The sequence below is a fragment of the Ambystoma mexicanum genome, chromosome 10 (genome assembly GCF_040938575.1).
Source record: "Ambystoma mexicanum isolate Mex_15411 chromosome 10, UKY_AmexF1_1, whole genome shotgun sequence".
Taxonomy (NCBI): domain Eukaryota; kingdom Metazoa; phylum Chordata; class Amphibia; order Caudata; family Ambystomatidae; genus Ambystoma; species Ambystoma mexicanum.
Genome location: NC_090932.1, coordinates 604934208 through 604946726, shown reverse-complemented (window position 1 = coordinate 604946726; position 12519 = coordinate 604934208). Strand labels below are relative to the sequence as shown.

Genomic DNA, 12519 nt, shown 5'->3' with positions numbered 1-12519 from the left:
TTAGAGGGCAGCTGAAGCCAGGCTCACCCCATGCTTCCTCTGAGGCTCCACCCAACAAGGAGAGCAAAAAGATGCACGCCATGTGTAGGAAGGTCGCCTCCTGTGCGGCTTATCGGACCAGAATAGCGAACAATGCAACACTTTTGGCCAGTTACAACTTCCACTAGTGGGAAGAAATGTAGGCTCTACTTTCATCTGCCCCAGAGCCACTAAAGTCCCCACTAGCACAGGTTTCTGCAGATGGGAGTGCAGTTTCTAGCTGTCTTCTTAAGACCAACTTTGATGCGGCGGACAATGCCGGAAGAGTCATTGCGCAGGGGACTGTTATTAAAAGGCATGCGTGGCTGCGCAAGTCAGGGTTTAGACCAGAGACGCAGGCCACATTAATAAACCTATCTATCAAACCCAATGTGCTCTTCGGTAAGGCCGTCGAGGACGCCCTTAAGACAGCTAAAGAACAGTATAACGCTCTTAAATCTTTAGGTCCACTCACCAGCAAGCCACCCGGCCAGAGGGGTAATGGCAATTTTCGCAGTTTTCACGGCCAAGGTTCACAACGGGGGTCCAATTATAATCAGAGCCAAGGGACTCCCTGGAGAAATAATCAAGGCCAGTCCTCCCAGAACTATCCTAGGGGACCGCGTAGGGCCAGAGCTCGCAGCAGGGGCAACTCCCCTTGAGGGGGTACCCCTCCACAAAAACAGTGACTATCCGATTCAGGTGCCCTCCCATGCCTCTCCAGTAGGACACATTTCCAGCTTCACCCACGCATGGGAGGGAATCACCTCAGACAGATGGGTGCTGTCCACAGTAGCAGGCGAATACTGTATAGAGCTCCTCCAACTGCCCCAAAACCACCCCCATGACAGAAAATACATTCAAAGGAATACCAGCGTATCCTTCTCAAGGAGGTCGCCACACTTCTGCTAAAGGACTACATCGAAATCGTCCCTGTCAACCATGTAAACAAGGGTATTCATTCAACTTACTTCCTTGTGCCAAAGAAAGATCTGACCATGCGCCCAGTATTAGATTTGCGCCCTGCAAACAAATATGTAAAGCCACAAAAGTTCCCCATGACTACCCTACAAGCGGTAATTCCTCTACTAAAGAAGGGGGATTACATGGCAACACTGGATATGAAAGATGCCTATTTTCATATTTCAATGTTCCCATCGCACAGAAGATTCTTGGATTTCAAGATGGCAAACCAGCACTACCAATTCAAAGTGCTACCCTTAGGAATAGCGTCTGCTCCAAGGGTATTCACAAAGGTGGTGGCGGTGGTGGCAGCACACCTGTGCAGAGAGGCAATCCCAGTAAACTGGACGACTGGCTCATTACAGGGGAGTCCCCCGTAATTTGCAAACAAAACATTCAAAAGACTATCGGCCTTCTCTTTCAATTGGGCTTCTCAATAAACGAGAACAAATCAAGCCTGGTGCCAAGCACAACCAAACAGTTCCTAGGAGCTGTCCTTAACACACAAGAGGGGTTGGTCTTTCCGTCAGAGGAAAGAGTCAAAAATATGTTGCAAATACCACATTATCAGGCCGGCCACCAGATAAGGGCGCGCGAAGCGCTTGCTAGGCATGATGGCATTTTGCATTTACCTGGTTCCGCACGCGTGCCTGCGACCCATGCAGGAGTGGTTGGCGAAACAATGGTCTCAGGCAAGCGGTCAGTGGGACGATCTAGTGGTCGTTTTGCCAACTCTGGTACAAAATCTTCGCTTGTGGACATGAGAAAATCTACTGAAGAGGAATCCCTTCTACGATCCAGAGATGCAGGCGATTATCACAACGGACGCGCCTCTTGCTGGGTGGGGAGCCCACTACCTTCACCACACAGCTCAGGGTCTGTGGTCTCGCTGAACAGCTCAGAACCACATCAATCTGCTGGAACTTCTGGCAGTATTCAAGGCACTTCAAGCATTTGAATCCCGCTTAATAAACCAATCTGTGCAGGTCCTGACAGACCGCACTACCGCAATGTTTTACATAAACAAGGGGGCACATGTTGTCCAAACTTGCACAGCAAATCTGGAATTGGGCACTCGAACAGAAGATATTCCTATCGTCAAAGCACGTTACAGGGGAACTCCACTCTCTCGCAGACTCATTGAGCAGAGATCCCCTACCAGAAGAACACAAGTGGCAACTTCACGCAGAGGTCGTAGAACACCTCTTCTCTCTAAGGGGTTTCCCCACAATAGACTTGTTTGCTACAAGCGAAAACAAGCAATGCCCAGACTTCGCCTCCAGGTTCCCCCAACCAGGCTCCAAGGGGAATGCCCTATGGATGAATTGGTCAGGGAAATTTGCTTACGCTTCCCCCCGCCCCAACACCTCATGAGGAAGGTGGTGAACAAAATCCACAAGGAACAGATGACGCTCATCCTAGTTGCTCCTATGTCGGCAAGACAACCCTGGTATCCACATCTGCGCACACTGGTGATATGCTATCCCATCAAACTCCTGTGCCCATACAACCTGCTCTCCCAGCACGGGGACCTAACAATGCACCCTCAGCCTCACTCGATGAACTTGGCAGCATGGCTCCTGAAGTCAGAGTTTGGTCATCTTAACCTGCCTCAAAGATATATGGACATCTTAAAGGAATCAAGAAAACCTAAAACTAGACACTGTTATTTTGACAAGTGGAAAAGATTTGTAATTTGGTGCCAGTCTAAACCAATTAACCCCATTGAATGTACTCCTTCCATACTTCTTTATATGCTCCACTTGCTGGATGCGGGGTTAGTTTTCAACTCCTTAAAGGTCCACCTGGCGGCTTTGTCAGTTAACACCACTTTCCACAATAAGATATCCTGGTGGAAGGTTTGGGTTATCAAAGCATTTATGGAGAGAGTAAAAATACTCCGCCCTCCAATCTCTAACCCGCCGCCAGGATGGGATCTCAATGTTGTACTCGTTAAGCTCATGGGCCCCCCCCCTTTCGAGCCAATGCACAAGTCTAGTCTCAAACACCTGACTTACAAAACTGCCTTCTTAATAGCTATCACTTCCATAAGAAGAGTTATTGAAATACAAGCATTGTCAGTGCAGCATCCCTTCTTTGTTGTACACAAAGACAAGCTGATTTTAAGTACTCACCCTAGGTGGTCCCCTAAATTAATCTCCAAATTTCATGTAAACCAGTCAATTGAGCTACTGGGTTTCTTCCAGGAACCCAACAGCCCAGCTGAGGTAAAACTCCACACACTGGATGTGAGGAGGGCGGTCCTCTACTATGTAGGCAAGACCAGACCTCTTTGAAAGACAGATCAACTGTTTGTCTCCATAGCGCCAGGCAGAGAAGGTGACGGCATTTCCAAGAATGCCATCTCTAGGTGGATATTCAGATGTATACAACTATGCCATTCCATATCAAATAAGACCCTGCCTTTTACACCCAGGGCTTACTCCACAAGAGGCACAGGAGCCACCCTGTCTTTAATAGCAAATGTTCCTTTAGACATTATTTGCAAAGCGGCTCCCTAGAGCTCAATACATACTTTCACTCAGCACTACTGCATTGACACTCATTCCAAGACAGATACACAAGTGGGACAAGCCGTTCTTAGACATGTATTCACTCATGAACCTTCTCACATCCCACCTCCTAACGCTGCTCGCTAATCTATGCACAGCATGTGATCTAAACAGATTCCACAAGCCTCAGAAGGGATACATTACTCACTGTAATCGTATTTCTGATGCTTGTATCTGCTTAGATTCACATGCGCCACCCTTCCTCTCCTCGAAAAGAAGGCGCATGGATGCTTATGAGCTTGTCTGATACGTATATGCTTGGATACAACTGTACTCCTGCTACACCTCAGGTCTGAAAAATAATATTCGAAGGGATTGTGTCCTCCGACGTATTCCTCATCTTAGATATATCCTTCCAGCTCTGCTGGCCTCGGAAAACTTTTTCTCCAGAGGGCGCTGCGCGTCGACGTCCCTCGAGTCGATGTCCTTCGACAGCCGCCGTATCGACGCTCGACGTCATCCTGCCTATAAAGGCCGCGCGCAGCGTCCGTTGCTCAGTTCCGTTTTTCCGCGTTACTCGGTGCCTCGGAATACCGTTGCTCAGTTCTTAGTACAGATAATACCTATTTACCTCGAGTTATTCGATCCGTACTCGATGGCTTCTTCGTCGGAACCGACAACTCCTCGATCCGGCTTCAAAAAATGTCGAGATTGTGGGGAAAAAGATGTCGTTGACCGATCCTCACAGAAATTGTCTGTGGTGCTTGGGAGCCGAACACCATTGTTCGGAGTGCGAGGACTGTATGTCCATGACAGCTAAGGCCCTGAAGGAGCGTAGGGGGAAGCTGGAGAAAGGTAAGACTTTTAAAGCTTCTTCTTCGTCGACGAAGTCGAGGCATTCGTCTCCTCGTCACCATTCACGCTCCAGGTGTCGGAGTGGGTCTCATCACTCCTCGAGATCGAAGCACTCGAAGAGGAGACGTCGAAGATCCCCTTCTCCGTCTTCCTCTTCCTCTGTTTCGCCAAAAAGAATCCCTTGCCCCACGAAACATAGTTCCCGGGCTGAATGGGAGGAATTCAGGAAAAATATGATGAGCGTCTTCGAGAAAGCGGCCTCGACCCCCTCGAAGACTGCCGAGAGCGATGCTCTGGTCGAAAGACCCGAAGGTCAAAGACGCCGCGAGTCGCAGTACCCGGCGAAAGAAACCTCTCAAGCGCGTCTCGAACCCTCGAGTAGGACTATGACCTCCAAACCTTCCTCGAAGGTTCCTTCGACGCCGTCGACGAAGGTTCCGTCGAGGTCGATGTCTTCGACGACGTTGTCGAAGGGACCTTCGACACACGGGTCTGTCGACTCGACGCCGGCCTCGACACCGGCGTCGACGCCGAGAAAAGTCACGGTGACCACACATCCAGTGACGATCCCCAGGCCCTCGATGGCGTCGATATTGTCGAGTAGAATTCCAATTCTGTCGAGGTCCTCAAGGCCTCCACCTCTGTTTTCGACGCCACGCTCGAAGCCTTCGACGTCGACGACATCGACGTTCTCGAGGCCAATAATGACAAGTTCGGCACCCTCTGCCTTGGAAATGGGATTTACTCCCTTTATGAGTTCAGAACAATTGAGAACTATATCCTCAATTTTAGAAGAGGGTGATTTGTCTGAACAAGACACATTTGAGTTACAGGGACCTGTAACCCCAGTTAGAGAGGAATTTTCCTCTGAAGAGCGCAGATTAAAGGATCTTCATGATTCTTTACATGAGGCAAGTGGGTTAGACACTTCTCCTGAGGTGGATTTTGCTAAGCCAGACCCGGGGGAGCATGCTGAAACCCCCTACAGAGCCTTAATGGCCAGGATTACAGAGTTCATGGGGTGGTCTACACCTTCACAATCTTTCCAGCAAGATGACCTCACGGATATTCTTGACAAAGGCCCACAAGAGGATCCAGTGGTGCCCTTTCATAAAGCTCTTCAGAGAAAGATCATGACAAACTGGGAAACCCCAGATGTAATACCAGCAGTAAATAAAAAACTGTCTGCAAAGTACAGGGTATCTTCCACAGACCCAGAGTTCTTGTCTAAACATCCATCCCCAGAAAGTCTGGTGGTACAAGCAGCATCCTCTACCGATGTCAAGACGGCTTATCCTACAGTCCCACAGGACAGGGACCATAAAAAATATGATGCTATGGCAAAGAAAGTCTTTTCAGCATGTAGCATGGCGTTAAAGTCTGTTAATGCTACTTGCACCCTTGCTAGGTTCAGCCATACACTTTGGGAGCGTGCTTCTACAGCGGCTGACTGCATCCCGGAGGGAGAAGAAAGGGATGCGTTCCTGAATATTATACAGGACGGTAAAGACGCTATGTGCGAATCCCTCCAGACGGGCATTGATTCGGCTGACAGTATCAGCAGAGCAATGGCGGCAAGTACATCAACCAGGAGGTTCGCTTGGTTGAGAAAGTCGGGTTTTGCCCCAGATGTGCAAGCCAGGCTCTTGAACATGCCATTTGATGGCTCTTCTTTGTTCGGGAAAAAGGCGGATGACAGTTTAGAGAAACTGCAAACTTCAAAAGCAGCAGCAAAATCCCTAGGAGCTGCAATCCGTCAGACTCCTTTTCGTCCCACGGGAACCTCTGCGAGGGGCAAGTCCTTTCGCTTCTACTCCGCATTCGGAAGAGGTAGAGGACGACCGGCTCAAAGGGGTCAAAGAAGAACTACCCGAGGTGGACTGGGTAGATATTCTAAAGCCGCAGCAACAGCAGGTGCCTCTTAACCATCGGCATCTGCATCAGCCGCCCCAAAACCACTCTGAGGACTCCCCTCACAGGACACCTGTAGGAGGCAGGTTGACTCAACATCTGACGGTATGGCAGGCTATCACGTCAGATGCTTGGGCATTGGAAACAGTCGCGCAAGGTTACTGCCTGCCTTTCCTACGTATACCTCAGAGTCATCCACCGGGGATCAGCTCTCAGAAAGCTCCAGATCCGCTCCTCTTGCAGGAAATTTTGGACCTGCTAGAGAAAGGTGCCATAGAACCGGTACCTGTAGCGGAGAGGAACAAGGGCTGGTATTCCCCTTACTTTCTCATTCCGAAGAAAGACGGAGGACTGAGACCCATCTTGGACTTGCGAGAATTGAACAAATTCCTCAGGAAAGACAAATTCAAGATGGTCACTCTTTCTCAGATCCTCCAGGCCCTTCAGTTTCAGGACTGGTTGGTATCTCTGGACCTTCAGGACGCTTATTTCCATGTGCCTATCCATCTCAAACACAGGAAATACCTGAGGTTCGCAATTGGCAACTCTCACTATCAATTTCGAGTACTGCCATTTGGGCTGACCTCCGCCCCGAGGGTCTTCACCAAGTTAATGTCGGTAGTGGCTGCAAGTCTAAGGAGGGAAGGGATTCATGTCTACCCCTACCTGGACGATTGGCTGATCAGGGCTGTTTCTCCGGAGCAAGCTCAGATCCAGCTAAATCACGTGTGCTACTCCCTTCACAAACTGGGCTTCTCCCTCAATTTAAAGAAGTCTCAAATGATACCATCGCAGAGACTCCAGTTCATAGGAGCGATCCTGGATACTTCCCTGGGAAAAGCCTCGCCACCAGAGGTGAGGGCTCAAGATATTCTACAGATGGTTACCAAGTTCCAACATGCCCAACGTCTCCCAGCCTTCGACTTTTTGAGGTTGCTAGGCCTCATGGCATCCTGCATTTTCCTTGTGCCAGAGGCTCGCCTGAGAATGAGATCCCTCCAGTGGGCACTGAGGACTCAGTGGTCACAATTCTCAGGGAGAATGACAGATCTTCTTTAGGTTCCCGACAGGGTGGCTCGAGACCTTCAGTGGTGGGCCTGTCAGGAGAACATTCTGAAAGGAGAACAGTTTTGGCAACCCTGGCCGGAGATAACAGTAGTCACGGATGCCTCACTCACGGGGTGGGGAGCCCACGCCAACGACTTGACCATCAGCGGTCGTTGGTCTCCATCGGAGTCCAGACTACACATCAACCTGTTAGAGCTGAGAGCCATCAGACTTGCGTTGAAGGCTTTCCTGCCAGCTGTACAAGGGAAGAACGTCCTGATAATGACGGACAACACGGTGGCCATGCACTACCTCAACAAAAGAGGAGGCGTAGGATCACTACCCCTGTGCAGAGAGGCGATGCAGCTCTGGTTTTGGGCAATCCAAGAAGGAATCTCTCTATCGCAGTTCACCTAGCCGGAGAGAAGAACTTGACAGCGGACGCTCCGAGCAGGCAGAACACAGTCTCCCACGAGTGGGAGCTAGCTCAGGAAGTCCTTCAAGAGATCTTCGCCCTTTGGGGAACCCCTCAGGTAGATCTGTTCGCCACCAGCCTAAACAGGAAATGTGACCTGTTCTGCTCAAGGGAATTTCCTCCGAGAGGAGCTCTGGGAGACGCGTTCATAGTGGACTGGGAGTTTGCGCTTCTGTACGCGTTCCCACCGGTCCCTGTCATTCCTCAAATGATCAGGAGGTTGAGAAGATTCCGGCGAACCATGATCCTAATTGCCCCGGATTGGGCCAGGAGAACGTGGTACCCGGACCTTCTAGACTTGTCCATCTGCCCTCCAATTCGACTTCCGCTCAGAGAGAACCTACTCTCACAGAAGGGAGGTCAGGTTCTCCATCCAGACATCAAAACCCTCAACCTTCACGCTTGGCTTCTGAACGGCTGAGGTACAAGGATTGGGACCTCCCTGATGATGTTATGGAGGTGTTGCTTTCGGCAAGGAGGCCAGCAACAAAGTCTTTATACCGCTGCCGTTGGAACAGATTTTGCAGCTGGTGTAGAGAACAGAATATCGACCCATTTTCATGTGGTACACCAATGGTTTTGTCCTTCCTACTATATTTGGCAAATTCAGGCCTTCAAGTTGGCACCATTAAGGGCTATCTCGCAGCGCTATCTATCTTTAAGCGTACTGCGGAGGAACCATCCTATTTCAAATTACCCTTGGTAATACAGTTTCTAAAGGGGTTAACCAATGTTTATCCCCCAAGACCATTCCAAGTTCCCCTATGGGATTTAAACTTAGTACTAACTTTCCTGATGGGTACACCTTTCGAACCTCTCCATTCTTGTTCGTTAAGATTCCTTACCCTTAAAACTGTTTTATTAATAGCACTTACATCTGCTAGAAGGGTGAGCGAATTACAAGCTCTTTCTTGTAAACCCCCTCATACAATCTTTCACAAAGACAAAGTTGTCCTGCAAGTGAAGCCTAATTTCCTCCCAAAGGTACTTTCTGAATTCCATATCTCTCAGAAGATTACCCTACCATCTTTCTATCCTCCTCCTCACCCGGGGAAAGAGGAAGAGAGGTTACACAGACTAGACCCTAGGAGGGTTTTAAGTTTTTACATTAGTAAACTAGCCAGGATAAGACGGGCAGACCAGCTGTTTGTAGGTTACGCAGGTCACAAGCTGGGGTTACCAATAACTAAGCAGACCATTTCCAGATGGATCATTCTAGCCATTCTGGAATGTTATAAACTGGCAGGGAAAGAGCCCCCTCAAAACCTTAGGGCTCATTCGACCAGAGGTATTGCAGCTTCATCGGCCCTCAAAAGAGGCGTGCCGATTAAAGATATATGTGCGGCCGCTACATGGTCGTCTGTCCATACCTTTACACGTTTTTACAATCTGGATTCCTCCTCTAGTCAAGAGACTAGGTTTGGAAGGGCTGTACTGCATTCTATTCATCAATAGAAGACAGCGTGAAGTCAGTACTCCCTCCTCCGAATATAGAATACTGCTATGGGAGCCTATCTAAGATGAGGAATACGTCGGAGGACACAATCCCTTCGAAGAACAAGTTACTTCTTACCTTGTAACGTTCTTTCGACGGGATGTTCCTCCGACGTATTCCTCATCGACCCTCCCATCCATCCCCGCAGTTCTACTTCCCTTGTTGTTGCAGCTTACGCTCCTTCAGGGTGATTAGTCTAGTCCAGACAGTAATACTGTGGGCTACAAAACGGAACTGAGCAACGGACGCTGCGCGCGGCCTTTATAGGCAGGATGATGTCGAGCGTCGATACGGCGGCTGTCGAAGGACATCGACTCGAGGGACGTCGACGCGCAGCGCCCTCTGGAGAAAAATTTTTCCGAGGCCAGCAGAGCTGGAAGGATATATCTAAGATGAGGAATACGTCGGAGGAACATCCCGTCGAAAGAACGTTACAAGGTAAGAAGTAACTTGTTCATCTGAGGGACCTCGACATGTGAGGGATCATGGGTACAGTGGACGTCACAGTAGGGATAGTATTACTGGCACGCCCTGTCGACGTCCCTTTTCTAAGTTTCGAAAACAACTGTAGTACTCTGCAGCTTCCACTAGATGTCGACCTTTGCACAGCATGTGAATCTAAGCAGATAAAAGCATCAGAAATATGATAACGGTGTGTAATTTATCCTCTATATATATTCCTTACACAATTCTGCACCATTTCAACAACATTTTGCATAGTTCCCTGTTAAGACACGCCGGACATTACTAGCTACATGACATTTGGACACCCCACCCATTTCGCTGGATTTCAGCACCTTCACACATGAGACGGTTGCCTGAAATCGGTGAAACATCAATGTGGTCGTAAAAGGACCGTCGCAACACGTGGAACAAAATGTGAGGTTCAGGCCTTAGGATGCATGGTTTCCAAGACATTTGCACCGCAACAAACTGCACCGCGCCAGGGTGAAGCGAAGGGTGGGGAGAGGAGAGAGCACAGAAGGTCCCGTTATGCAGCAGCACACCAACTCTCACCTCCCCAACATCTGCTCAAGGGTATGTCAATCGGCCACGCACGCCCACGCTCAGTGCTGTTTACTTCAGTGTGCAAAGCGCATTAAGCAAATCGGAACAGCGACCTACAATTGATAAGTGTTGTCATGTCTGTCCACAGAACCCATTGGGAGAATGGGTGCTTATTGCTAGTTTAAACGCAGGTATGTAGTTTGCAAAGTAGCAGGGTTGTGCTTTGTGTTCTTCAGTAAGAGTGTGGTGAATGTGTGGCATGTTGATAATTTTTCTGAACTTTGCTGATCATATTTGACAAAGATGATGGTAATTCCTATCGGATTGTTGTATTTTCTCTGCAAGAATTCTCATTGAGCCATTTCATCTTTCATCTGAGGGTGAGGAGAGGGGATAGTTCAATGGGAAGGTGTTTTAAAGCCTGTGCGCATTAACAGAAGCTGTCTCTATGCAAGTTCTTTAATTTGTTGAATTTGGTATTTATGTAAACTGCTTTAGCTTGATTTCTGCACTTGTATGTCTCTCTATATTCTTTACATGGGGTGCTATGTGCCTTCAGTGAGTGACCTGTGTTTCTGAATTATTCTGAATTCCGGTTGTTTCACAATTTTCTTCAAGGCTCCTGGTAAAACTGTTGTATAGAGAATTTAAGAAAATGATCATTTGAGGATTAGGTATTTGTTAAAGATTTTCATTTGTGACAATGTGCTTTTTTTTTTTTATTGATGTCGATATTCTATTAGTGTTCCATTGTATAATAGTAGAGTCCATAGAGGTTATGAGAACGGTAGTATAAAAGCAGGTCTTAGAACTGTGTGATATGAAGAAACTGCAGTAATAAATCTATTTTGCATAGTCTTGATAGACAAGTACTCTTTCATAAATAATGAAAATTCTATTTTTACTTTCTCTGTTTTGCCCTATTCTTCAAGTACCAGTGAAGTGTTTGATCGTAACATTTAGGCTTGTGATATTCGACACTATTTCGCTTAGCTATCCATTGCTTTTTTAAATATATTTATAAACAGGAAGATGGATCAGAGGTTGGTGTTGGTGGAGCACAGGTGACGGGCTCCAATACACGGAAGCACATACTGCAAGTTTCCACTTTCCAGATGACTATTCTTATGCTATTTAACAACCGAGAAAAATACACATTTGAGGTATGGCTCATTTAATTATCCTTTCACAGTTGTGATTTAATGCCATGACGATCATGATAACTTAAGAATGGGTGTTAACTCTGAGATTGTCCTCTATTAGCACTTTAGTGGCTGTTATGGAAGTGATAAACTAATAAATGGATTGCTGTTATGGATAAATTAATAAAATATTGTCCTTCCAACCCAATGTTGCTTTGTGTGTTGGAAACCGTTTTCACCTAAAGTTTGTCTACATTCTTAAAGTAATTTAAATTTGAACTGACTAGAACACTCGGATCCAGCGACGACATCCACCATAAACGACGAAAAAGCTTTGTGGATCAGCATTAAAACAAGCGAAAACTTTGCTCTTGCCTATCCACTAAACTCTGGAACTCCCTCCCCAGAGGAATATGAACCATGACAGACATTCTAAAATTCAGATCAACTCTAAAAACCTTGCTCTTCAACTCAGAACAGGATGGAAACGAATGAACACCCATTTAACCATGAAACGGGGACACAACTGGAAAGACAGGGGAGTCTGTCGAACCAGAGCGAAGCACAGGAAATTAGAGAGGTGTCCAAATGGGAGGGAGACTCAGATGTACCCCATTTCCTATAGAGGGTGAAACCGAAAACAGGGGATGGGACCAACTTAATTGGACCACAGATGGAGAGCATTAGATTGAGAGAGAGAGAGAGAGGTGTCCCATACTCGCATCAGATGGACCACAAAACCCAGAGTAGGTGCCCATGCCGGGAGGCCGTAGGGATTGCGTTTGCTGCCCGCCGGTATGTGCGAGGGGTTAAGGAATGTGCGTGGCTATTGGTCGGAAACTGGGTCTGAAGAGGCTGCCGCCTCCAAACCCTAAACGACCCTCTTGACGAACCACACCTACACACAAAACAGGAGTTGTCATTGTGGCAGACCACAATGTACAACAAGGGGAGGGACATATGCAGCAAACCCCCAAAACATAGGGGATAGTGTAGGGTGCTGCCACAATAAAATCGTACTAAAAAACTCATCCTCTGCATGCACCTCTCAAACTCAACAAAATACAACCATACCTCCATAGCACAACAAAC

At 47.8% G+C, this 12519-nt stretch overlaps 1 protein-coding gene across 1 annotated transcript in view; it reads left to right on the top strand.

Annotated features, from left to right (window-relative positions):
* Nucleotides 1-12519, top strand: part of CUL3 (cullin 3) — a 1420631-nt gene that overhangs the window by 1077200 nt on the left and 330912 nt on the right. The window contains exon 13 of the mRNA XM_069618172.1: nt 11314-11448. Within this exon, the coding sequence (XP_069474273.1) occupies nt 11314-11448 (135 nt within the window). The remainder of the gene's footprint in view (nt 1-11313; nt 11449-12519) is intronic.